Source organism: Mastigoproctus giganteus, chromosome 12 (genome assembly GCF_048544385.1).
Source record: "Mastigoproctus giganteus isolate SK-2022 chromosome 12, ASM4854438v1, whole genome shotgun sequence".
NCBI lineage: Eukaryota > Metazoa > Arthropoda > Arachnida > Uropygi > Thelyphonidae > Mastigoproctus > Mastigoproctus giganteus.
Genome location: NC_143586.1, coordinates 64,350,552 through 64,376,957, shown reverse-complemented (window position 1 = coordinate 64,376,957; position 26,406 = coordinate 64,350,552). Strand labels below are relative to the sequence as shown.

Sequence of the window (26,406 nt, the reverse complement as noted above, 5' to 3'; positions counted from 1 at the left end):
TATCATATGTTCTGTTGTAAGAATCAATTTTTAATGCCTTTTTGATATTTTTCTAAAGCACATTTTTGGAGATTACGACCATAAAACAATAAAAACAATTTGCATTTTCCGGTTTATTGGGCTTTTCTCTTAGTGCATCTAATTATAAACAGATAGTAAAGTCTATCTTATTGCATTTGCGATAATCCTGATAATTGGAATTGTGCGGGTTTTTGCATTATTTTGGTGAAATGTGTTTCCCCTTCGCTGAAATATTCTCTTCATTCCTATTTACTTATTACAATGATGAAGAGAAGCAATCAGTGGAAAGTACAAGTGGTGGCAGTGCTAGGAAACCAAACAAAATTGATTTAGAAATGAAGATGAAAATGATTAAGAAGTAAGAAGCAGGACAAAGTTTGTCCTCTATTGCATGGGAATTAAGTCTCACTGCTTCAACAGTGAATGCTATTTCAAAGGACAGTGCGCGTATAAAAAACACATTAAAGGATCAACAGTGATCACAAAATAGCGTTTAGGTGCTACATCAAAGATGGAAAGCTATTAATAATATGGATGAAAAATCAGATTCAGAAGTGAGTGTCCCTAAGTCTAATGGCCATTCAAGCAAAAAACAACACGTATTTATGAAGATATTAAGGATAAGTACATCAAACACCAAGCGAAGTTCGTAGCAAGCAACAGGTGGTTCCAAGCATCCCTCTGGTTTTCACAATGTTAAAGTATGCAGTGAAGTCACCGATTCTGCAGCAGCACCAGAGAAATTTTGTGATGTGTTGGAAAAAAAACCCTTCTAGATTTCCACAGCCCTCAACCTCTGCAGCGGTGTACTTATCAGCTGGAGATGTTGATTCTGGCAACGATGCTTGAACCTGTAATTTTTTTTTGTAATTTTATAATTTTTGTAATTGCACACTTTTGTAATTTTTTCCTACCCATGAGATAAAAAAAAAATAATAAATAAATAAATAAATAATTCTATTGACTTGTTCGTTGAACATTTCTTTTTTGCTTCAATCAAATTCAGCAATCATAGTTGTGGGTGCTGCATAAGCCTTTAGGGAAATTCCACTTACGCAGAGTTTCGCGGAACACAACCATTACATAAGTCGGGGAATGCCTGTACTTCCTAAAGCAGATGTTAACATTCATTTTCACCAACTCCCCAAAAATGCCAAGGTTCAACTGCCTGCCAGTAAGGTCATGTTGTCAATTATCTGGGGGCTCCAAAGGTATAATCCCTAATGATTACCTCCCTAAAGGCAACAGAATCACTGGGGAATACTACAGAACACTCTTAGGAAAATTAAGGGAGACTATCGAGTTTGAAGAGATGTGGGAAGCTACTAAAGTTGTCCACCTCCTAGCCAATAATGCTTCTGCCCACAAGGCTGCTCTCACAGTGAACTTTTGCAGTTAGGCATGGCTTTGAAAATCTGCAACACCCACTTTATTCTCCCAACCTCTCACCTTCAAACTTCTTCCTTTTCCCAAAAATGAAGAAACCATTATAGGGCTGCAGATTTCAGACTGATGAGGGAATTAATGAAGTTGAAGCCTGGTTTTCTGCTCAAAGTAAGGAGTTCTGTTAAAGAGGCCTGAAAAAGCCTATCTACAGGTGGGGAAAATGTTTAGCACTAGAAGGTAGCTACATAGAGAATGATGAAATTGCCAGTCAAGTTTATAAACTAGTGAAAGCAGAATTAATATTATATTAAAGAAATATGAAAACCAGTTAGCTCTTTAATAAATTAATTAATTTAAAGAAAAAAAAACAAATTTCTTTTGCAGTTTGTCTTGTATTCTTGAGTACAGCAGACATTTTAACTTTTACTTTCGCCATGGCTACAAAAACTTCATTTAATGGTCAGCATTTCTTCCAATGTTAGCATTGCTGTTATAATATCATTATCATCCATCTTAACAAATTTTCCACCGAAATCCATATGTTCTCGGTCCCATCCCTTCCACATCTTATCACATTCATTTGCTGGACCATGTTTTTTAATATTCTCATCAAAACCTTTCATACAATAAGAAGCTGTTACCTTACAATGCCATTGGTGTTATGCAATCACAAGGAATAACATTATGAGTAATATTTTAAACATTCCATTTGACAGCAAATTATTCCCTCCTGCTGCATTGAGAGTGAAACTCTTATTTATAACCTCAAGAGAGCATATAAAGCTTAGCTTATCAGATAGGTTTTATTGCTCTTGATTAAACTTTAATTGATTCGGATCGTACCAAGCTTTGTATTAACCATACAAAATAATATAATTTATTTCTCATTAATGGAGCAAAAATACACTTTGTTATATATATATATATATATATAAACCAAATTTTGTAATAATGGAATATGTTATGGAGAAAAGCATATTCTTTAGTAGAGAAATGATATGTGTTTTGTATAAACCAAATTTGTATTATTGAGATTATACTATAGTGTAGAGGGAATCTAAATAAGGTTTTTAGGAGGCTCTGAAACCCCTCTCAGAGTTCTTATAAACCTTAATTAGGTTCCCTAGAGCAGCAGTGAAATGCAAAGGGATACATACCGGCAGACATCCACTCAAATAATTTTCTATTTGAAGAGATTTGTGTGATGATCTTGTGGTAAAAACAGTGTAATTGTACATAAAATTGTGTAGCAGCAAAGTGCTCCTTAGAAACTGTCAATATAATAATATCAATAAAGACTACTAATTTTAGTTATCCCACCCCACAACCTCCATGAAGGAAATTCCACACTAAAAAATATTGTCTATTCTAAGTAATGCATTCTAGTGAAAGACGTTAATTAGCAGACTAAACTAAAATTTATTATTAATTTTTTAAAAGGTATATTGCTAATTCTTGTTTTTAAATAACTATTTGTATATTGGTTAGTATTAATTATTCATATCTTTGAAAATTTGACTTTAATAAAAGATATTTGAAAACCTTGTGTGTTCATTAGATTTGTTTTGTACTGGTGCTATTCTTAAATATTATGATTTGCAGTGAAACATTTCCTTTTTCATTCTTTCTTGTTATGGTTTTTTTTTTTTTTTTTTTTTTTTTGTGTAAGTTTAATAATAAAATTTATCTGTTTTTGTTATATAGTAAAATTCAAAATTAATGAATTCTTAGAAAAAAATATCATTGATAAAAAAAAGAAAATATTTTCTGTTTAACTGATAATTTAGTAGACTTTTTGGCCATTTTCTAATGAAAAAGTTTGCTGCATAATTTATATTAGGAATTCTTTTATTTCAGGTTTTACAGATTTAACATTAAATGATCAGATGAAATTACTGCAGACAACATGGGCAGAAATTTTGTCGTTATCTTTAGCATACAGGTAAGAGTTACAGTCAATTTTTCCACCAGGAGATTTAAGTCTACACAGAACATCACTAATGGTATTTTCCTTTCAGTAAACAGATTTATTCTCATATATATTAGGTTGGTCAAAAAAGAATGATCATGAATTAAAAAATAAATAAACAGAATCTTCAAAATATTTCTAATCTACTGTTATATAGAACTGTTCTTTATCTAAAGAAGTACAGATTCACAGAGGTATATGAGGTGTGATCAAAAAGTTCAGGAACTGAACTAATATTTGGGAAATCTTGAAGCTTACCAGCTATTCAGATGGATTTAATTTGAAATAATCTCCAACACTTCTGGAACTTCTAGAAGTATTTCTGATAAGACTTCTTTTTGGATTTTTTCCTTTTTAAGCTTATTTTGGAATTAGATATGTTATAGAATATCTTAAAATACCGTTATGATTGGACTAAGTTCAATAGCAAAGCTTAATTAGACGGTACTCACCTTATATGAGATCATATAAGGTGAGTACCGTCTAATTAAGCTTTGCTATTGAACTTAGCTTCTTTTGGAATTGCTAATAGTTCATGTGTCATATTCTAAATAAATTCATCAGTTCTAAATCTTTGACCTGTCCATGGGTTGGCAGGGGGAATCACAGGGAGCTAAATCTGGTGATTATGGCATATGGAGAACCACAGTGACGGAGTGCTTCACAAGAAATTCTTACATGGAAAGTATACAGGGGAATTGTTATTATATAAGTTGCCTACCCGGGCTGACTTTTTTTGGCTATTTTTCTATTAACTGTACAACTTTCACTGTTTGGCCATGCAGGATAAATTCTGTGGGGTACCCTGTAGGTAAAAAAAAAAAACACAATAACAATGTTCTTTCTCTCACCATTGGTTGGATTGGTGGGGGAGGACCTTACAGAAAGCAGTCTTCCATTGAGAGGATTGGGCCTTTGTTTCTTGGTCATACCCATGTACCTATGATTTTTCACCAGTAGAAGAAATAAAGTGTGGATTAGCAGCACCACATTGATAAGTCCTGATATACAAGAATTTACTGATTTGTGATAATCAGGAAGGTCAGAGGTGGTGACTTCTTTGAAATACCTTGCACTCCCAAATCTTGTATGAAAATTGATTGACATGTGCCATAAGAAATACAAACTTCACTAGCAACTTCACAGATAGTGAAACATCAATCACTCCTGGTCACATCATGAACATGAGTGATTGAATCATTGATTTTTGAAGTTAAAGGGCTGCCAGTGCAACAGTCACCTTTGATGGACAAGTGGCTCTTTTAAACTTTGCGAGTCACTGAAAAAAAGTCTTTGAATGGCATATAAAATCTTCTGTTTTTAACATTTTGTGGGGTTCAGTTGCACTTTGCCGTAATTTGAAGTAAGTTGCTCATTTTAAAAAATGAGGCCAGGCAACATTCATTACAACAGCGATTTCCAAACTGGGAGGTGCGGACTAGTGCAAAAGGAGGCACGAAAAGTTTAACAGAAATGTAATTTTCATAACATAACATATATAAATAAAAAAATATATACATATAAATAAACTTTCATAACATAACATTAAATTTTATAACCTATTTTTAAAGCATTTATCACCACCTATCTCACTCTAACTTCAATATAAACATGAGATAAACATTTATTTAGAAAATAATTGTATATTTTCCAATATATAGTATTTTGGAAAAAATACTATATTTTGCTGAAATGGACTGATGAATTATGATTGATATGATTTAATGTGATATGTATAATTTAGTGCGTACCATGCATGACCTATATAGGTAGATTGCATAGTATAGCATTAGCTGCATGATTGAAAATATGGTTTCAGCGGTGTGCGATTGTGTTTTTTATTGTTTTTGGCGTGATTACTTACTGATAATAATCGTTAGTAATTTAGAAGTTGTATTTTTTAAGAATATAAATTTAACACTAATATTTTTAGACGAATGGATAAATTTTTGAATGGTCACAAGAGAAAATCCACTAATAATGAAGATACTGATGCTGATACAAATAAAGGTAGTGGGAATACAAGTAACAGGGAACAAGGAGGTAGAACTCCCAAAACAAGAAAATACGATTCATCCTATTTATCATTAGGATTCACAAGTGTTATTATAGATGGCTTGGAAAAACCAATGTTTGTTTTGTATGAAAGTTTTGGCTGCAGATAGTATGAGACCAGGCAAATTAAAATGGCACCTTAAAACTATGCATTCTGAATACATTGGTAAACCCATAGAATTTTTTCAATGAAAATTAGATGAGTTTAATAAATAAAAGCAAACATTCAAAAAAATAGTTTCTGTTCCATCAAATGCATTTTTCTAGCGTCATACCAAGTTTCTTTCTTACGGAATCGGGAAATGTAAAAAACCACACACAATAGGAGAAACTCTAGTTTTGCCAGCAGCTATTGATATGGTTAAAATAATGTTCGGCGAATCATGTGCAAAACAGTTGCGACAAATACCGCTTGCTGATAATACAGTTGGCAGAAGAATCAATGATATATCTGAAGATCTTTGCGATAGTTAGTTTCTCGACTGCGTACTCCGAAATTCGCCATACAAGTAGATGAGGCAACTGATGTAGCTAAAGATGCTCATTTAATTGCATATGTTCGATATGTTGCAGAAACTAATATAATGGAAGATATATTATTTTGCAACCCCATTCCTGGAAAGGTCACATCCAATGAAATTTTTAATATAATTGACACTTTTTTTGATGAGAACGACATAAAGTGGAATAACTGCATTGGACTCTGTACTGACAGATGTACTGTCAATGTCAGGACACAAGGCAGGTCTTCAAGCATTGGTTAAAAAGAAAGCACCCGAAGTTATCTGGACACACTGCATGCTTCACAGAGCAGCTCTTGTGTCAAAAAATATGAGTGAGGAACATAACATTTTTACAAAAGTTATAAACTACATAAAAAACAGTTCTTTAAAAGTTAGGTTGTTTGCAAAGCACTGTGAAGATATGGAAGCTAATTATACCTCACTTCTATACTATGTGAAGTGCACTGGCTATCTTGTGCAAAAGTGATTCAAAGGGTGTTTGAACTCAAAGAAGAGATTGCAATTTTTCTTGATGAAAGTCATAATGAAGAGGCAAATTTATTTAGGAATGATAACTTTATTGTTAAACTTGCCTATTTGGTTGAAATTTTTGGAAAATTGAGTGTTTTGAATAAATCATTCACTAATTCAAAAAGACAAAGTGAAAGCATTCATAAAAAAAAATTGGAGCTGTGGAAATCAAATTTACAAAAAAATAAGTTTGACATGTTTCCACTCTTAAATGATTTCTGTGCCAGAGTTGATATTGAAGCAAACAAAAATCTATTTACTGAACACTTGGATGGTTTGCTAATGCACTTTTCACATTATTTCGAAGATCTTGATTTTACAAAGTTCGCGGGGATACAGAATCGATTTGTCAATGAACAAGATGATGAATTTGGATTGGCAACTATTGAAAAGGAAAAAATTAATAGAATTATCATGCAATACTTCATTGAAACAAAAATTTCAGAGTGAAACCCTAGTTCAATTTTGGTTGAATTGAAGTGAAGAATATAATACTTTGTCAAGCAAAGCAAAGCAAGTATTGCCGCCATTCGTAACAATCATATTTATGCAAAATGGGATTTTCTGCAATGAAATCCAAATATCGAGCCCGTTTAGTAGTAGAAAAAGAGCTACGAGTAGCACTCTCCTCAATGACACCTAGATTTGATAAATTTTTTGCTAATAAACAAGCACATCCATCACATTAAAAACAAATTAATTTAAAAATGAATATATATAGTAAAATCTTGTTATTATTCTGTCAATTACGTTTTTTTCATTTTTTGTATTAATACATTTTTTACCATTTAAAAATGTGTCTGGATTAGATTTTTTTAAAAGGGGGTGTAGTAACATAAAGTTTGGAAACCACTGCATTACAAGATGATTAAGCTTCTTTCATCAGAATATAGATCTCTCTCTTGCTCTGTCTCTGCATCAGAATCTATTCCAAAGAGTGATTTCCAGACTCCTGGCATAAGGCAATTATTCTTACCTTCCCAAAACCAGCAAAGGATCCAAAAATACTGAACAGTTACCATCCTAGTGCTCTGACTAGTTGCTTGTATAAGATCCTGGAAAGAATGGTCGATGCTCACCCTATGTGGTATTTAGAAGCTAGCAACCATCTTTCCAGAATACAATGTGGTTTCTAAAGGAAGAAATCAACATTCAACCATTTAATCCAACTGGAAACGTGCTTTTCCAGTTGGATTAAATGCTTTCACATTGCTTTTCTGAAATGTGAGCACCAGGTATCAGTTTTCTTTGATATGGAAAAAAGTGTGTGACGTGGTTTAGAGATTCAGAATTTTAAAAGACTTTTATAACTTCATTTTTAGGGGAAACAATGCCATTTTTATTAAAAATTACATCTCAAGCCAATCATTCCAAGTCGTGCAGGATCCATTCTTTCTTGACCATTTTGCCAAGAGGAGGGTATTCCTCAAGGATCAGTTCTGTTACACTTTTAAAACTGTCAAAGTTAATTGTATTACTGAACGTCTTCCTCCAACCACAAACAGCATCCTGTTTGTTGTGATTTAAGCATCTTTTCATAGTCATGCAACATGAGGGTTATCAAAAGGCAATTGCAGAATGCCACTGACTATCTCAACTCTTAAGTAATGGCTAATGGGTTTTAAGTTCTCATTCCAGAGACCATTTTTGTCCACTTTTGCCAGAAATGGAACCTTCATCCTGAGTTGGAACTAAAACTCAGGCAGTACACGACTCTGGTAGCACCTGAAACAAAATTCCTGGGACTTATACTTGATAAAAAAAAAAAAAGTTGATGTTTCTACAACACATCCATGAGCTTTGAACAAAGTGCATGGAGCATCTGTACCTATTACAGGCCATATCCTTTTACAAGTGGGGGTGCAGATCGTTGCACGTTACTTCAATTCTATCATGCACTTATACGTTCTAAACTAGATTGTGGATCCCAGGTGCAACCGAACCATCCTTGTTTCTTTGATGAAAGGAATTGTCATTACAATACACCTTTAAAATAAATCCCTACCATGCCATCCCACGTGGACATCCATTTTTGAACACATTGGGAAAACCTCTATAACAACCATAAGACCACCAACCTTCTCTTTGGTATTTGTGTCCAGTGACTACTAAGAGAATTGAACAATCACAATAGACAATGTTGCTCAGTCATCAAGGCAACTTCTTCCATGGTATGCTTGAATGCCATCATGATGACTCAAAGTCAGGGTCCTCTGTCAGGTCTGCTGCTATCATCCCAGACAACACTGTCTGAGAGGGTTCCTGATAAAATGCAGCATATACACAGCAGAGTTGTATTCTATAGGGATAGCCTTGGGACCACATGAAAACCCATAATTACCAAAGTTGTATACAGACTCTTTAAGTACATTACAGGCTTTATCAGGGATGATGAGATATAATTTCTCATCCGTTCCTGACTCCAGCAGTGTGATATTCTCTTTCTCAGCATTCATTCAACATTTGTTCTTGCTGGATACTAGGCCACATTGGGATCAGGGATAATGAATTGGTGGATAGTGTAGCCAGGTGGGAAGGAGCAGCAGTGCGTAGCACACGCTTCTTGATTAGACCGGGGTTCGAGCCCATCACCACCAAATACGGAGGATGCAGAAAGGTCAGGGAATGACCACCGCATATCCCGGAGCAATATGGCCTTAGTTGCTAATGCTCCTAAAAACCAAATAACAAAGCAAACAAGTGTAGCCAGATTACCAAAACAGTCATAGTCTGTTGGTTCTCTCCCCCCCCACAGACTGCAAGCAGGTAATATGCTATAAATTACTCTCCGAGTGGCAAGTCATGGCATGGTCAGGAAACGAACGAGCTATATCAGATGAAGGCTGTAATCAAATACTGGCAGTCTAGTCTGTGCAAGAAATGTAGAGAGGAAGTTGTTCTTGCTTTGCCTCCGAATAGGACAGTCATCTTACACATTCATTCCTGCTGAGGGGCAGATGACTCCCCTATGTGTAAGAACTGTGACACCTTTTTAATGATTCAACATATTTTACCTCAGTGTCCATATTATAGACTTGAACGTGTTTTTTATTTCACTTTTAGATATCTGACTGAACCTTATACAATCAGTCAGATTTTATCTGACAATGATCAAGTGTCAGACTTTATTTAAAAGCATTAAATCTTTTTACTCTTATTTAAAATGTGCCTGTTATACCTTTTTTTACATGTTTTTATCATTATGCATTTTTGAACATAGTGACCTAATTTGTTAGCTTTCTGAAATCTTTTAATTATTATCTTTTACCTGATCTGGTTTTGGCACTTTATAGCCTTATTTTCTAGTGCACCAATAAAGCTCAAACCAAACCAAACCATTTTAAAATGTAATAAAACACAAACATCTGTTCAATGCAAACTAATTCAAATTGACTGCAGATAAACTGGTTATTCATGCATGGATTCATTAAATTTTGTTACTGTGCATTACTATGTCTAGATGAGCCACTGAAAATGTTGCAAAAAGTTGCAACTTGCTACAATGCTTCAATTTCAGATACAAAGTCAGTCCCTGAACTTTTTGATCACACCTCATACTGTATATGTATTTGGCATGCAGCACTCAAAGTTGGTTACACTAATTTTCATCTGTGCTGCACTTATTACATTTATAATGAAGTTGTATGTAGAAGATTACTCTGTGTTATGCAAATAGTGTAGAGAATTGGCATTTCCATTTAATACATCTAGACTGTTATTTGAGCAATTCAAAATCCTTTGAATATCTGTGCATCTGTTATATTTAATAAATGTTTCTGAAATGTCTTTGCTTTGATCTTAGCCAAATCTGAAATGCCTTTGATCTTATACAATGGACACCATTGTATATAGAAGTCTTTTACTTCTATATTCAATGGTGTCCATTTTTTATTCCTTCTTATATTTAATTCTCCTAATGTTTCATATTTATTTATATAAATTTTAATCTTTCTCATTTTTCTTCTGTTGACCGATTTTCATATTCCATTTCTTTTAATTCTAAATATTCTCTCAATTTATTTCTGTTTAGAATACTTTAATCTTGTAATGATTCATTTTGAATTTTGTTTCTTTATCTTTGTTTATTTTTTGATTTTTCTTAAAGGCATCTCAAAATCTGAATGTTCCCACTACAATTTTTATGATTGCTTCCAATATCTACTGATGGTACTGCTTTTACATCCTTTATATTTTCAGGTTTTATATTTCTGTTAGTAATTATATGATCAATTTCTAATTTACTGCCTCTATTATTAGTAGTGGCATATGATGCAAGAAAGCAATTTTATAAATCATCAGCAGAAAAAACAAACTTCCCACATCACCACCAATAATTTATCTAGTTTTTCCTTCAGTTTATTTAAACTACCCACTTCTCAAACAACAGATGGAAGTTTGTTCCAAGAATCAACCACCTGCTGGCTGAAGCCACACCACCATACACATGTCTTGTAACCATTCTTCATCAGTTTGAATATATGTCCCCTCACATGCATAGTCTGAGGAAAAGAAAGAATGCATTCAGCTTTAAGCTTGATCAATACATTCAAAGTTTTAAACACTTCAGTAAGATCACCTTGAAGGTGCCTCATCTCCAGATGCTCCAGATGTTGCAATTTGAAGAACTGGAGCTTTTCTTGGTAAGACCACCCTTTCATTCCCTTCACTAATCTCGTTGCCCTTTTTTTGCACTCATTCCAGCAGATCTACATCCTAAAATGAGGCCTCCAGACCAGTTGCAGTATTCAAGGTGCAGCCTAACTATTGCCTTATACATTGGGATACTCACTCCTTATCCCTGCTAGCAAACTTCCTGTATATCATTGACAAAACCCCATGAGTTGTCTGGCAGCATGTCTGTATTGCCCAGAAAACTTCATATCTGATTGCACAATTAGTCCCAGGTCTTTTTTTTTGCATCTTATCCTACTGTGAATGTAGTATCACACATTTGGTATGTTAACTCTGAGATTACTACTACCCATGTGTAGTACCTTGCATTTGTTAATGTTAAACTTCAACTGCAATTTCTTAGTCCATCCGGCTAATTTCTATATCTTGTTGTGGTAGCAATACCTTGATTGCAACTCTTAATGGGTGGAGTGATTCCTCAATCTGCACACAAGGAATCACTCCATGAGGATTTTCTCCAGCCCAGATTCAATAATTTATACCTTTCACAGATCCATCAAGATAGAAAATCAGTCAAAAAAAGAAAAATGAGAAGGATTAAAATTTATATAAATAAATAAATATAAAAGTGTTAGGTGGGTCGGAAACTGCTAGCTTGGGAGGATACAAGGACTAATAGATTAACAGTAGCCACTGTCAGAGGTGAAAGTGATTCTTTCACTGCTTCTATTGGAATGAGTAGCAGCCTGGAAAACATGATTCAGGGTATTTCAGAGACTGCTGGGAGTCATTGCAGTACAAGTAAACACATGGGTTCTGTTAGGGTAGCTAAGAATAGAAACAAGTGCATGTATACTTGCGTATACACCAATGTTAGGAGTTTGGTAAATAAATTTGATGAATTTGAAGTATTGCTCAAAACATCAAAGGCAGATATTGTTGGGATATCAGAGACGTGGCATCACACAGATATAAGGAATGCAGAACTGGAATTTGGGGAGTACAGTGTGTACAGGAAAGATAGACAGGATAGGAAGGGTTATGCTATTAGTTAAGAAACACACAAAATACAAGGAAGTGAAGCCAGTCAACATTGCTGGACAGTGCAGTGTCGAGTCAGTTTGGTGTGACATAAGCATTGGGAGATGAAAATTGAGAGTAGGAGTGTGTTATAGGCCTAATGACTCTGATGAGTATAATAAGAAACTGTACAGGGAAATAGAGTGGGGCAGTAAATCAGAGAGTCTTATAATGGGGGATTTTAATTTCCCAGATATTGACTAGTATTTGTGGGTTGGTCACTCATACACTAGCAAGGCTTATGTGGATTTATTGAATGATTGTTTTCTACATCAGCATTTTCAGGAGGCAACTAGAGGGAGTAATACTCTTGATCTGATTATCAGTAGTGATACTTCATGCATTAAGAATCTGCAGAAAAAGGAACCACTAATTCAGTGTGCCGAAGTGGGATTTACTCAAAGACGTAACTACCATCAGGGGTGAAGGGAAGGGTTTTTGCTTTCATAAAGGCGACTACGGTGGTCTGAGACAGTATTTAAATTCTATACGGTGGGACCAGCTGATGATGTTACCAACAGCAAATTCAAAATGGGAAGCATTCAAAGAACTTATCTTGGAAGCTACTAGGCTTTACATACCAACTAAGAAATATTGTTCAAGGTTTAGGTCTACGTGGATGTCAGATGAACTAATGAGACATATGGCAGAGAAGGAAAATGCATGGGATACATACAAATTAACACGTGACACAGAAGCCTATGATAGATATTAGCTGGTCTGTAACCAAGTCGCAAAGGACATTAGTCAGGCAAAGGCAGATTATGAGAAATCTTTAGCAAAGTGTGCAAAGAAAAACAACAGAGTTCTTTACCTATGTAAACTCTAGAAGGTAAGGGATGAATAAGATTGGTCCACTGGATATTGATGGTTCAACTGTTGATGATCCTGCTCAGGTGGCTAACAAACTAAATGAGTATTTTGCATCTACATTCACACATGAGGAGTTATTCAGGGAGGGGAATGCAAGAGGTGAGTTAAACTCTGGAAGTGATCTAAATGATTTTGTAATAACTGAGAGGAAAGTGAAGGAGAAATTGTAGTAGTAGTGGCATGTGATGCAAGAAAGCAAGTGTATGAGCTTATGCAGCATCAGCCAAAAAAAAAAAAAAAACACGCCATTCCCTCCAAATACCTGTCCAGTTCCTCCTTAAATTTATTCATCCTTTCAACTTCCACAACAGATGGAAGTCTGTTCCAGCAACTAACCACCTGCTGGCTAAAGGCAAATTTCCACACATCTATTCTACATCTGTCTTTTCTTAATTTGATTTTATGCTCCCTTAGGTTCGTAATCTGAACAAGTGGAAGGATCCCATCAGAATTCAGTGTGCTCAACCCATTCAAGGCCTTATACACCTCAATCAGATCACTGCGCAGGTGCCTAGTCTCCAGCCGCTGCAATTTGCAGAACTTAAGCCTCTCTTAGTAAGAGGATCCTTTCATTCCCCTCACTGATCTTGTTGCCCTTCTCTGTACACACTCGAGCAAATCTACATCCTTCCTAAAATGAGGCCTCCAGACCTGTACGCAGTACTCTAGGTGTGACCTGACCATTGCCTTATACAGAGGGACAATCAACTCCTTTTCCCTGCTAGCAAAATTCCTATATATCATTGACAAAACCCCATGACCTGCCCTGGCAGCCTGTCTGCATTGCTCAGAAAACTTCATATCTGATTGCACAATTACTCCCAGGTCTTTTTTCATTTTCTACCACTTTAAGTGTAGTACCACACAGTTGGTAAGTTTCTCTGGGGTTACTTCTACCCATATGCAGTACATTCCATTTGTCAAGGTTAAACTTCAGTTGCCACTTCTTAGCCCATCTGCCCAAATTATCTAGATACTGTTGCAGTAGCACACTGCCATTACTGTCATTAACAACCCTGCCAACCTTTGTATCATCTGCAAACTTTGACACTAAGCCTGACATACCTTCATCAATATCATAGATAAATATACAAAACAACAGTGGACCCAACACCGAACCCTGTGGGACTCCGCTGATAACATTAGTCCACGAATAGCAGCACCCATTGATTACCACCCTCTGTCTTCTCCCACTCAACCATCCTTTTATCCATTGTAGCAACTTACCCTTAATACCATTCTGCTCCAATTTGTGCAATAGTCTTCCATTAGAATTATAATAAATTAATTAATTAAAATAATATAATTAATATTATTTTAATTCTATTAGAATTAAAATAGAATTGTTGAAGATAAACATAAAAAAGGCACCCAGGGTGGATGGGATCTATCCAGTTTTATTAAAGCAGGCAGCAAAGGAAATAAGCAAACCCTTAGCCATAATTATGAGAGCTTCTTTTGACTCTGGGGAGGTGCCCATGGACTGGGGAGGTGCAAATGTGACCCCAATTCACAAAGGAGGATCAAAGACTGACACAAGTAATTATAGACCTGTGAGTTTAACTTCTGTTCCAGGAAAATTAATGGAGTTACTGGTTGAAGAAGCACTGCAGGATAATCTAGACAAGACTTCAGTTATAGGTTGGACATAGCATGGTTTTGTTAAGGGAAAATCTTGCCTAACCAATTTGATTGGATACTATGATGTCGTCACAAAGGAAGTGGATGCAGGGAATAACTTTGATATCATATATTTGGATCTTAGAAAGGCTTTTGATACTGTTGCGCATGGAAGACTGCTGAACAAATTGGAGCAGTGTGGCATTGGAGGCAAATTGCTGCTAGGGATAAAGGGATGGTTGAGTGGGAGAAGACAGAGAGTGGTAATCAATGGACTGCTCATCGTGGACTAATGTTATTAGTGGAGTCCCTCAGGGTTCAGTGTTGCGTCCATTGTTGTTTTCTGTATTTATAAATGATATTGATGATCGCTGCTGCAACAGGATCTAGAAAAGTTGAGCAGATGGGCTGACCGGTGGCAAATGAACTTTAACATTGACAAATGTAAAGTACTACATATGGGAAGCAGTAACATATCAACTCTGTGGCACTGCACTGACAGCGGTAGAGAACAAAAAGGTTCTGGGGTTAATTGTGCAGGCAGATATGAATTTGTTTTGCGCAGTGCAGACAGTCTGGAAGAGTACCTCATGGTGTCTTGTCAATGATATACAGGAATTTTTCCAGCAGGAATAAGGAGGTGATTATCCCCTTGCGTAAGGTAATGGTCAGGCCACACCTTGAGTACTGTATACAGGTCTGGAGACCTCATTTTAAGAAGGATGTAGAGCTGTTGGAATGAGTACAGAGAAGGGCAACAAGATTAGTGAATGGAACAAAGGGTTGCTCTTACGTAGAAAGGCTTAAGTTTTGCAAATTACATTGTCTGGAGACTAGTAGCGAGGTGATCTGATCGAGGTGTATAAAGCCTTGAATGGTTTGAGCATGCTCAATGCTGATGGGATTCTTCCTCTTGCTCAGAATAATCACCTGAGAGGGCATAAATTCAAATTGAGGAAAGACAGATGTAGGATAGATGTGCAGAAGTTTGCCTTTTGCCAGTGGGTGGGTAGTTGGTGGAACAGACTTCCATCCTTTGTTGTGGAACTTGATAGCCTAAATAAATTTAAGGCTGAGCTGGACAGGTACTTGGAATGGAGGGGTGAAATGGGAGCATTTTTTTTTTTTTTTTTTTTTTTTTGTCTGATGCTGCATAAGCTTTCTTACATCATATGCTTCTAGTAATGCTAATGCTAATAGTGCACTTAATCTGTAGGAAGGCTTCCGTAGCCGAGTGGGCAGGAGCGGGAGTGCAGTAGCACACGCTCTTTGAGTAGACCGGGGTTCAAGCTCCTGACTGCTGAATACGGTCGATCTGCCAACCCGCACTGGACCAGCGTGGCAGATTATGGTCCATTTCCCTCAGCATGAATTGTTGAGGAGGCTTCCATCCTGCAGTGGGTTGATAATGGCTGCACTTTACTTTTTTACTTTTTTTTTTCATCTATAGGATGTTAAATAAGCATCTGCATCTTGTACAATTTTTTCAATCATCCACTGGGCAAAATTTTAATGGTCTTGATGAGATTGTGATTCCACTTAAAAAATATTTGAATTAATAGGAAAACAGGTGAAGGCCTGTTTTTAAGACTGTATTTTCCATGCTCCAGGTAATATCATTCTCACAAGATATAGGCAAAGCATTAGATAACCTCATCAAATTTGATTTTGCTTGTTGTTGCAGCACATTGTCAATTCTTTGAATCTCTTCTTTTGATGTTGACAGATGACAATTTTCAGGTTTTGGAATTAGGTAGCCTTCTGAAATCATGCAGTACTGTATGTAATATGGTTCTTCTTGAACAATAAGGCTTTGTGCTGTTTTTCTGATTTTGATGCAGCCTTTGGAGTAATAGTAATGGCCACATGGTGCAAGGAAGCCTATGGCTTATGCTGCACCAGCCAAAAAAAAAAAAAAAAAATAATAATAATAATAAAAAAATAAAATTACAAAACATAAAACAATTAGAATAAAAACAAATTAATAAGAGAAAAGAAAATGGACAACCTATGCATTTCCCTCTCCTCCCTTAGGTAATTAATCCAGCTGACCTTTGAATTTCCCCAGACTGGCAACCTCTACCACCCATGTAGGTAACTTATTACATTAATTTATAACTTGCTGGCTAAAATAAAACTTCCTGCAATCTAGTCTAAACAACTCCCCCCCCAACCTGAAATTATAGCCCATTGTTCTAGAATCATTTATAACCGTGAAAATTTCGTCCTTATTCATTTTGCTTATATCTTTCAGAGCCTTAAACACCTCAATCAAGTCTCCTCTAAAGTGCCTAGTTTCCAAGCTCTGCAGCCCACATTTCAAAGTCTTTCCTCATATGGACACCCTTTTGCCAATCTCACCAGACGAGTTACCCGTCCTTTGGACCCTTTCAGGAAGAACAATGTCTTTCTTTAGGTGCAGTCTCCATACTTGAACACAGTATTCCAAGTGTGGTCTAACAATAGTCTTATATAATATGATTATGACGTCCTTATCTCTACTAGCGATTGTTCGATAAATCATTGATAGGACACCATGGGCCCTCCTTGCAACCAGTCTACAATGCTCAGAGAACTCCATATCTGACCGTATCGTAATACCCAAGTCCCTTTCCTCCACTACTGGCTTTAGTTCAACTCTGCCAAATGTATAAGTTATTTTGGGGTTACTATTCCCCAGGTGCAATACCTTACACTTTGCTGGATTAAAGTATAGCTGCCATTTTCCTGACCATCTCTGAAGTCTATCTAGGTCATTCTGAAGAAGCTCTGCTTGGCGATAATCATTAACTACTCTACCAGTCTTTACATCATCTGCAAATTTAGACATCACGCCTTCTATCCCTTCATCGATGTCATTTATGAAAATCAAAAACAACAATGGTCCTAATACTGATCCTTGGGGAACCCCACTTCTTACATCAATCCAATCTGAGGAATAACCATTTATCACAACCCTCTGCCTCCTGCCCTGAAGCCACTCTGTTATCCATCTGAGGATTTCCCCTGTGAATCCAACCTGTTCCAACTTATAAAGTAACCGCTCGTGTGGGACAGAGTTAAATGCTTTGCTGAAATCCAAATAAATATCGAAATTATTCCCTACGTCCAGCTCTTGAGTGACCCTGACAAAATAGCTAACCAGATTAGTTAAACATGATTTTCCCTTTACAAAACCATTCTGAGTATCCTTCAGAAAATACATTTTTATCTAAGTGAATTTGAATTCCACCCTTCATCATAGTCTCCATGATTTTCCCTACTACTGAAGTTAGATTGACTGGTTGATAATTTCCCACTACACTCTTAAATGGTTCAATGCACTCACTTGCCGCCTCCCTTAAGATTATAGGGTAAATGCTATCAATCCCAGGAGCCTTACCTGTAGGCTCGAAAGTGTTTTCATTAAATACATTTTTTTCAACTTCACTCCCAGAATTTCTCATTGAAGTGAAGGGTTTTTCTTCTGTAAATAGATGCAAAGTAACTGTTGAGTTCATTGCAACTTCAGCTGGGGTATCTAATACTATCCCATGTCCATTACATAAGGGTCCAATCTGGCTTGTCCTTCTATTCTTTGCATTTATATATGTGAAGAATTCCTTATCCCCCCCTCTTTGCCAGCTATTTCTCATAATCTGCCTTTGCCAGCCGAGCCTTTTCAGTGGCATTATTACAGATCAATTTGTAGCTATTATAGGCTTCAGTACTTTTTATTGCTCTGTAACTTTTCCATAAGGGTCCAATCTGGTTTGTCCTTCTCTTTGCATTTATATATGTGAAGAATTCCTTATTTCCTCCCCTCTTTGCCAGCGATTTCTCATAATCTGTCTTTGCCAGCCTAACCTTTTCAGTGGCATTATTACAGATCAATTTATAGTTGTTATAGGCTTCAGTACTTTTTATTGCTCTGTAAATTTTCCATGCCGTCTTTTTCTTCTCAAGTGAGTTGGCAATTTCATTATTCATCCAACTTGGAATTCTCCTCGTGGAGTATGTTTTTTTAATTGTATATAAGCATTCAAGGTTTCTGTGCTTAATGTTTTAAAGGTATACTATAATTCAATTGTATTTGCTCTCTGCGAGATATCTACCCAGTTAATAGAGGCCGTGTAGCACCTTAAGGCATTGTAATTTCCTTTCCTGAAATTGTAACCCATTCCTTTGCCTTTAACTACTGCTACCTCTCTCTCCATCGTCCACCATAGAACTCCGTGATCACTTCCTGCTACTGGTTCCTGTACTGTCAGCCCTATTATGTCATCTGGTTCGCGGGTGATGATGAGGTCTAGAGTATTCTTTTCCCTAGTACTTTCCCTGACATGTTGCTTCCAACTATTTCACACCATACAGATTCTATACTAGCATGCGAAATGTCTGAATCCAGGATAGCTTTCATCGTGCTCAGGCTACTTTTGATAAGAAGCATGACCCCACCGCCCCTTATATTTTCTCTGTCCTTCCTAAATACATTATACATACCATATTGAAACTTATCATCCCTTATCTCTGGGTGGCACCATGTTTCTGTAAGCGTACTTGTCCTAACCAGCAGTTCGAATTCAGTCTTTTTATTGATGACACTTCTGACATTACTGTATAAACAATTAAGACTTAGTGTTCTTGTGTAGTTAACTACCTTGACACATCCCTTAAAGTTATTTAAGCTCACCTCCCTGGCATTTGCTATCTTTGAAATGCTTTTGCCCTCAGAACATCTTGGTACTATGTTCTTTTTTTTTTTTTTTTAATGTAAACCCCAAACACGAGAGGTATTAGAACCTATAGTACTTAGTACCGAGCTTGGGTTGGAGGTTGAGAAGACGAAAGAAGATATTTGTTGACATTGGACTTGAACTTCTGTAGATTGTAATTTTCAGGAAATATGTATGAATGAAGGTTGTTCCAGAAAACGGCAGTTGAAAGAATAAATGAGTAAGATGAAAAGTTGGTTCTGTGGGTTTGAAGTTGGACAGTAAATGGATGTTGGCTGGTGGCAGCACGTGTTCGGACTGTTTTGAAAGAGAGAGCGGGAATTATAGAAGCCAATTCAGAAGAACAGTGCCCATGGAAGTATCTGTAGAAGAGGCATGCAGCAGAAACAGTGCGTCTATGAGAAAGCGAGCGGAGAGAGACTGTTAGAGATGAATCATTAATTAACCTAACTGCCCTCTTCTGAATGGAATCAAGAAGCCTGAGAGAGGTTTTGGGGGCACCATCCCAGATGTGGGAACAATATTCCATGGCAGGGTGGATTTGTGATTTATACAGAGTGAGCAGCTGTTTGGAAGAAAAGTAATGCCGAGAGCGAAAGAGAAAACCAAGTTTTTTAGATGCAGAGGAAACAATATTTGTAATGTGCTTGTGCCAAGAGAGATTAGAAGTCAGGGTAATCCCCAAAAGAGATATATCATTTTGCCTAGAAATCGGAGTGTCACTAAAGATAAGCATAGGAGCAGAAGAATCCTTTTTGTGACATATAAGACAAGACTGAGTTTTAGAAGGGTTGAAATCAACTAAGTTGTCTTTGCCCCACTGGAGAATTACCTGAAGATTGGCATTTAAAGAATTGGTAGCAGATTTACGAGAAGTTGAAGCTGATTGAGCAGGACAAGGTTTCTCAAAATGGAAAGTTGAATGCAATGTGCTATCATCAGCAAAACTATGGATAGGATTTCCAGTCAATGGAAGAAGGTCATTGATATACAAGAGGAAAAGAGTGGGGGAGAGAACTGAACCTTGGGGGACACCGGCATTAGTGGAGAAGTTAGAAGACAGAGAGCCATCTACCATCACTCTCAGTGAGCGATCAGAGAGAAAACTGGATAACCAATTACTAAAAACAGTTGGCAAACCATAAGATGGAAGCTTGTTTAGAAGACCTTTATGCCAAACACGATCAAAAGCCTTTGAGATGTCAAGAGCAACTACTTGTGTTTCACCAAACCTTTCCATTGAATTAGTCCATAAATGGGTAACATAAGCCAGAATATCACCAGTGGATCGACACTGACGGAATCCATACTGGCGATCGTTGATCAGACGGAAGGTTTCTAGGTAGTTTAAGAGTTTGCGGTTAATTGATTTCTCCATTACTTTAGAAAGGGTAGAAGTAATTGCAATGGGACGATAATTGGATGGGAGGGATTTCTCACCCTTTTTAGGAACTGGCTGAACATGAGCAAATTTCCAAGCAGAAAGAAAAACACCTTTGGAATAAGAAAGTGAAAAAAGGTGGCAAAGAATAGGAGTAAGTTCAGGAGCACAGGTTTTGAGAAAAAGTGGAGAAATACCATCAGGACCTGGAGCTTTCTTAGCGTCGAGATTCATCAAAATCCTTCTGATATCCTTTTGGCGGAAGACCACAGGAGGCATTGAATGGAGCGTGTTGGGAATGGTGGGAGGTGTTTTACCAAGATCATTAATACATGAGCTGGAAGAAAAATGTAATGCTATCAGGTCAGCTTTATCCTTGGCTGAAGTGACAACAGAACCATCTGGTTTGGACAGAGGTGAGAGCAGAGATGGACAAAAGTTGCGGCCAATAGCTTTGGCAAGAGACCAGAATGCTCGGCTACCATTAGAGCAAGAAGGAAGTTTTCTACTCTTAGCCTGTTCAAACTCTAGTTTGGACTGATTAATAACTGCTTTACAATTGTTGCGAGCTTTGGTGTAAGCAGAAAATGAAACTGAAGAATTAGAAACAAGCCAATTACGATATGCAACATTCTTCTCTTGGACAGCCTTAGCACATTTATTGGAAAACCAAGGTTTAGATAAAGGATGAGATTTTAAAGTGGAGTGTGGGATAAAGGATTCCATTCCTGCAAGAATAATTTCACTGACACGATCTGAGCAAATGTTGACACCAGAAGTTTTGAAACAGTAATCCGACCAAGGAAAAGAAGAAAAGAAGTCTCACAGGTCATCTCATTTTGCATTCTTGTAATGCCAAACAACACGAGGTTGGGAATAGCCGTGAGATAAAGGTTCCATTGGAGAAGAGACAATCACCAAGTTGTGATCTGAAGTGCCTAGGACCTCTCACTTCGACCATGTACTTAGAAGGGTTGTTTGTGAGAAAAAGATCAAGCATATTGGCTGTATGATTAGGGTTGTCCGGTATTCTTGTAGGTAAATGAACAATCTGTGCTAGGTCATTAGTAATTGCAAAAGCCTCAGCATCTCGACCTGCTGGGTTGGTGTGACTAGAAAACGGAAGCCAGCTGGAGTTGTGAACATTAAAATCACCAAGGAAAATTACCTCACTGTTAGGAAAGTTGGACTGGAGAAAGTCAAGTTGCAAAGAGAGGAAGTCAAAGAGCTCCAAGTGATTAGTGGAGTTGGGAGAATGGTAGAGACAACAGATGAATTTGACACAATGAGGTAGAGAGATTTTAAGCCAGAGAAGATCAAAGAGAGGAGATTCCAAATTGCCAAGTCTCTGACAGAGAATATCAGAACGGACATATGCACAAGTACCACCTTTGAGGCGAAAGGAATCGTACAGCGAATAATTTGGGCATCTGAGATGAGCAGTAGTTGAATCAACCGATAACTGAGATTCTGTCAGAAAAAGTACATGCGGTTTGGCAGACTGCAAGTGAAAATGGACATCGTTGAGATTAGAATTGAGACCATGTATATTTGTGAAATGAATTAGGAAGTCCTTGGGAGGTTTAGATCTTTTCACAGATAAGCTTGCTCTATTAGTTTGACAATTCATGGTGTATTTGATGGTAAGATAAAGTGGGTGGGACATGCTGTATGAAGTAATGAAATTTTTGGATATGGCATACATATGGTAAGAATATACCCAGATCCTTGACATAACCTGGCCTCGACAATGCTCCCCGCATACACACTACTCGGACTCCCTCCAGTCACTATCTGGCAGAGTAGAGGTAGCAAGATTATACACTAGCTGATCTGGAAGCCTCCTAGAGAGTTACCAATAGGTTCGGTACGGTGTACTAACTAGCGGCCGGCCTGCGAACACCGTTTTAGAGCTGTACCCTCGAAATGTAAGGAATATTGGATCTCGCCCCAACGTTCATCATAACCTCAAAAGTCATCAATCATACTGCATGATGGAAGAGATAGGGAAGGGTTGACCAGTACTTAGCTCTGTAGACTAAACATGGGTTCCACCACTTCAAGCCTCCAATAAGCAAAGTGGTGGTATTTCACCGGTTGATGAGAGTCATCTACCACCTAGTACTGCCTGGTAACATAGAGGGGCGGCGTTCCTCCATGTGGTGTGGGTGCCACACCTCGACCCCTGCTTACGTTGGTTCACACCTGGGTAGTCACCGACCATGTACTTATGCATGGAGCTTATACCCAGGATTACTAACAGTCCCACCATCGTGAAGGTGCAAGCAGAGGATTTGGCTGTCACAGATCGTCCGGACTTCACCGAAATTGGGTCCACTTGACTTGAGTGTCACCTGAATATCAGTTCCATCAGCGTTTTCTAGAGCGCGAATTGGCCACAGTCATCTTACCCATCTTTATCTCCTCACAGGTAATGATCCTCCACAATGCACACAGTGCAACTGTCCACTCACAATAAAGTATATTCTTATTGAGTGTACTTTATACACCACTGCCCGCCAAGTCTCTTTTAGCTTTCTGCCAAACCTTAAAGAACCTTTGACACTCTGCCACATCATAGGTAACGACGCTAATCTACTGGAGTTCTTTCACTTCACAAAAAAGATCGAATTATTCCATTGTTTTTGAGTAATGCCATCACCATGCATATTTAACATTCATAATGGTGATAGGTGCAATATGGCCTAAGCAGCCCTTGCACCAAAAAACAACAACAACAACATCAGCGTTTTAGACTCCCAGGTAGCAAGTACAGCTTATCTGGCATATCTGAGAGAATGTCTGTGACAACCTCAAGGACCAAGTTACCTCAACAAGTTCTGTTGTGGTAACAAACAAATACTCTTGAGGTATGTGCAAGAGTTAATTTGACCAATACTATCAGATAAATGCATATCTATATTACCCTTGCCCCCCCCCCCAAAACTAGCAGTTTCCCTGAACCTCAATAATACTAGCAAAAACTTTTGCACCACCTTTGTTTAAATGTATCCTGTCTCTACAAAACAGATTCCTTCTACCTGCAGGTGCAGGCCAAGCTGATAGAAATTTCCCCCAAAAAAACCTTACAGAGTCCTTCAAGTTTTAAGTTAATCCACAAGGCTTTCAGCATATAATCTGGGCAGAATTGCAGGCACATAGACATTGACTCGCAGCATTTCTTCAGCATGGTCCTATATTTGTCTAACATATCGTCAGATCGTTTATGCTTAATGTCATTAGTCCCCACTTGAGTTATAATATTCTCTTTTCCCCCCCTTAAAATCTGACAGTCTGTTGGTGACATCATTAATAGTTGCTCCCGGCAAACATACCCTGGTTCTGCTCCAGAGTATAAATAATACTCAGTTTTCTTGTAATAAAACTTCATTTAAAGTGTATTATCTTTATGCATCATTTTAAAATAAATAAACTTGACTGGACTTGATTATTCCAAGCTAAGACTGCAGCTTTAAGCTTCAGCCTAAGCTTGATAGTTTCATCTTGACAATGAAGAATAAGACTGTGATTAGCAAACACAAATTGTCTGATCCCAGTAATTAAAGACAAACACCAGCCAAGGAATAAAAAATACTGTTGAAGAAGGAGACAGCAGTCTCTGAAAGCTTCAGGTTTTATCGCTTTTAATCCAGTTTATTTTAGATAATTTTATTGCTTCGGTATATTTTTAACTATATTTTTAACATTTTATCGTAATTTATTGTAATATTTCCGATAGTGTATCACATTATTTGTATAGTAAAAAATTTTTATTCCTTGGCTGGTGTTTGTCTTTAATTATTGCAGTATAGAATTTCCCAGCCCCATAGGCCTGTTTGAAGATGTCTGATCCCAGGTTCATTCCTTTATATAATATATGCAAAAGCTAATTTGTTTATTATAATGAATAGTTCACTTGGTCCCAAAGTAGTCCTGCTCTTTCTGTGTAATAGGATCTTTCTAGATGTTTGTGTACAATCTGCCTTCTCTCAGCCCTCTGCCAAGAATACTCCAGGGATCTCTTTTTATGTATTACACTTTTTGCCAGTGGTATGTGTTAAAATACTTCTGTTCAGACATGTCTTGAACAACTTCCTCCTGCTGTAAACTGTGCCCTTTATGTTGATAATTTCAGCATATTCTCTCAAATATTCTCTCAATCCTGCAACATGAAGGTAATTGAGAGACAACTGCAATGTCATTTATCACCTGAACTCCTGGGCAATGAATAATAATAACTTTAGGTTTTTACCACAGAAGACCATTTGCATAAATTCTTGTTGCAAGTATAACCTTCACCCTGAACTTGTACTGAGACTTGGACAAATGTTATTCCAGTACCTGAGACCAGATTTTTTGGGCTTATATTTGATAAAAAGTTGACCTTTCTAGAATAGATCTGTCAACTACATGCAAATGCACAAGAGGCTTGGATATCCTACATGCAATATCCTCTAATTCTTGGGGTGCCAATCAGTGCACTTTATTGCACCTCTATCATGCACTTGTGAGATGTAAATTAGGTTATTAGTCCAAGGTATGTGCATCTACTAGACTCAGCATACTCCAATGACTGGATCCCATCCACCATCAGGTGATTCTTATTGCCACTGGAGCATTTCAAACATTTATTGTCCAGAGCCTCTATATTGAAGTAAATGAACCATTGTTATCACTTCTTTGGAAACAGTTGTCTCTGCAGTATGCTTTCAAACTAAAATCTCTGCCAGACCACCGCACATGACATCCATTTTTGAGCCACACTGGAAAAATCTGTACAACACCTGCTAGACTGCTAGTCATCCATTCAGTATCCATATCCAACAGCTACTCAGAGATTTAGACATCATTGTACTATCACCAAGGCAACCCCTTCCAGCTTGCAACTTCTATCTTAAGAGCTGGGAGAACGACAGTATGCTCTCTGCTGTCTACCTGCAGCTCTACCCAACACACCAAGCTGAACAATGACCTCTTACCAGCCTACACAGATGATTCAAAGTCATAGGTGTCTGTAGGATCTGTGCTATCTTTGCAGTACAATACCCGTGCAGTACAATACCTGTACACAATTGAGCTAGCCTTGAATCAAATAAAAACACACCACTACCAAAAACGTATTATATATACTGATTCTCTCAGTTCATTGCAAGCATTGTCATTGATGAGATTTAATCCTCATTCAGTCCTGTCCTGTGTACAGCAGAGATTATACTTTCTTTCTGAACTTGAATTTAATATTTGTTTCTGCCTGATCCCCAGCCTTGTTGGAATCTTGGGAAATGATTTGGCAGACACTGCACACAAATCAGTGACTCCTTATAATTCTTTCCTGTTAGTCCCCTGTACAGACTACTGGTGACCTGCACTCTTTTTCGCAACTATTTGGCTTTTTTGCTTGAAGAGTAGCATGATACTAGACAAGTGCTAATGCTGTGTTTGTTTAAAGTTTTAGGTTACTTATTTTCTTCTCCCACTAGTTCGATAAACATCTACAGTCAAACCCTAGCTGTTTTTGAAATATTTATTATTGCATTTCCCAGAGTAAAAATTGGAAAACAGTAATAAATTCAAAATTTTGCATTCTGTAAAAGTGTGCCAAATTTGAAATAAATTTTGAAATAAAACTGAAAATAGAAG

The 26,406-nt window shown here is 37.1% G+C and overlaps 1 protein-coding gene across 1 annotated transcript in view; it reads left to right on the top strand.

Annotated features, from left to right (window-relative positions):
- Positions 1-26,406, top strand: part of ERR (estrogen-related receptor) — a 130,775-nt gene that overhangs the window by 89,665 nt on the left and 14,704 nt on the right. The window contains exon 7 of the mRNA XM_090386344.1: positions 3,265-3,349. Coding sequence (XP_090242470.1) covers positions 3,265-3,349 — 85 coding nt within the window. The remainder of the gene's footprint in view (positions 1-3,264; positions 3,350-26,406) is intronic.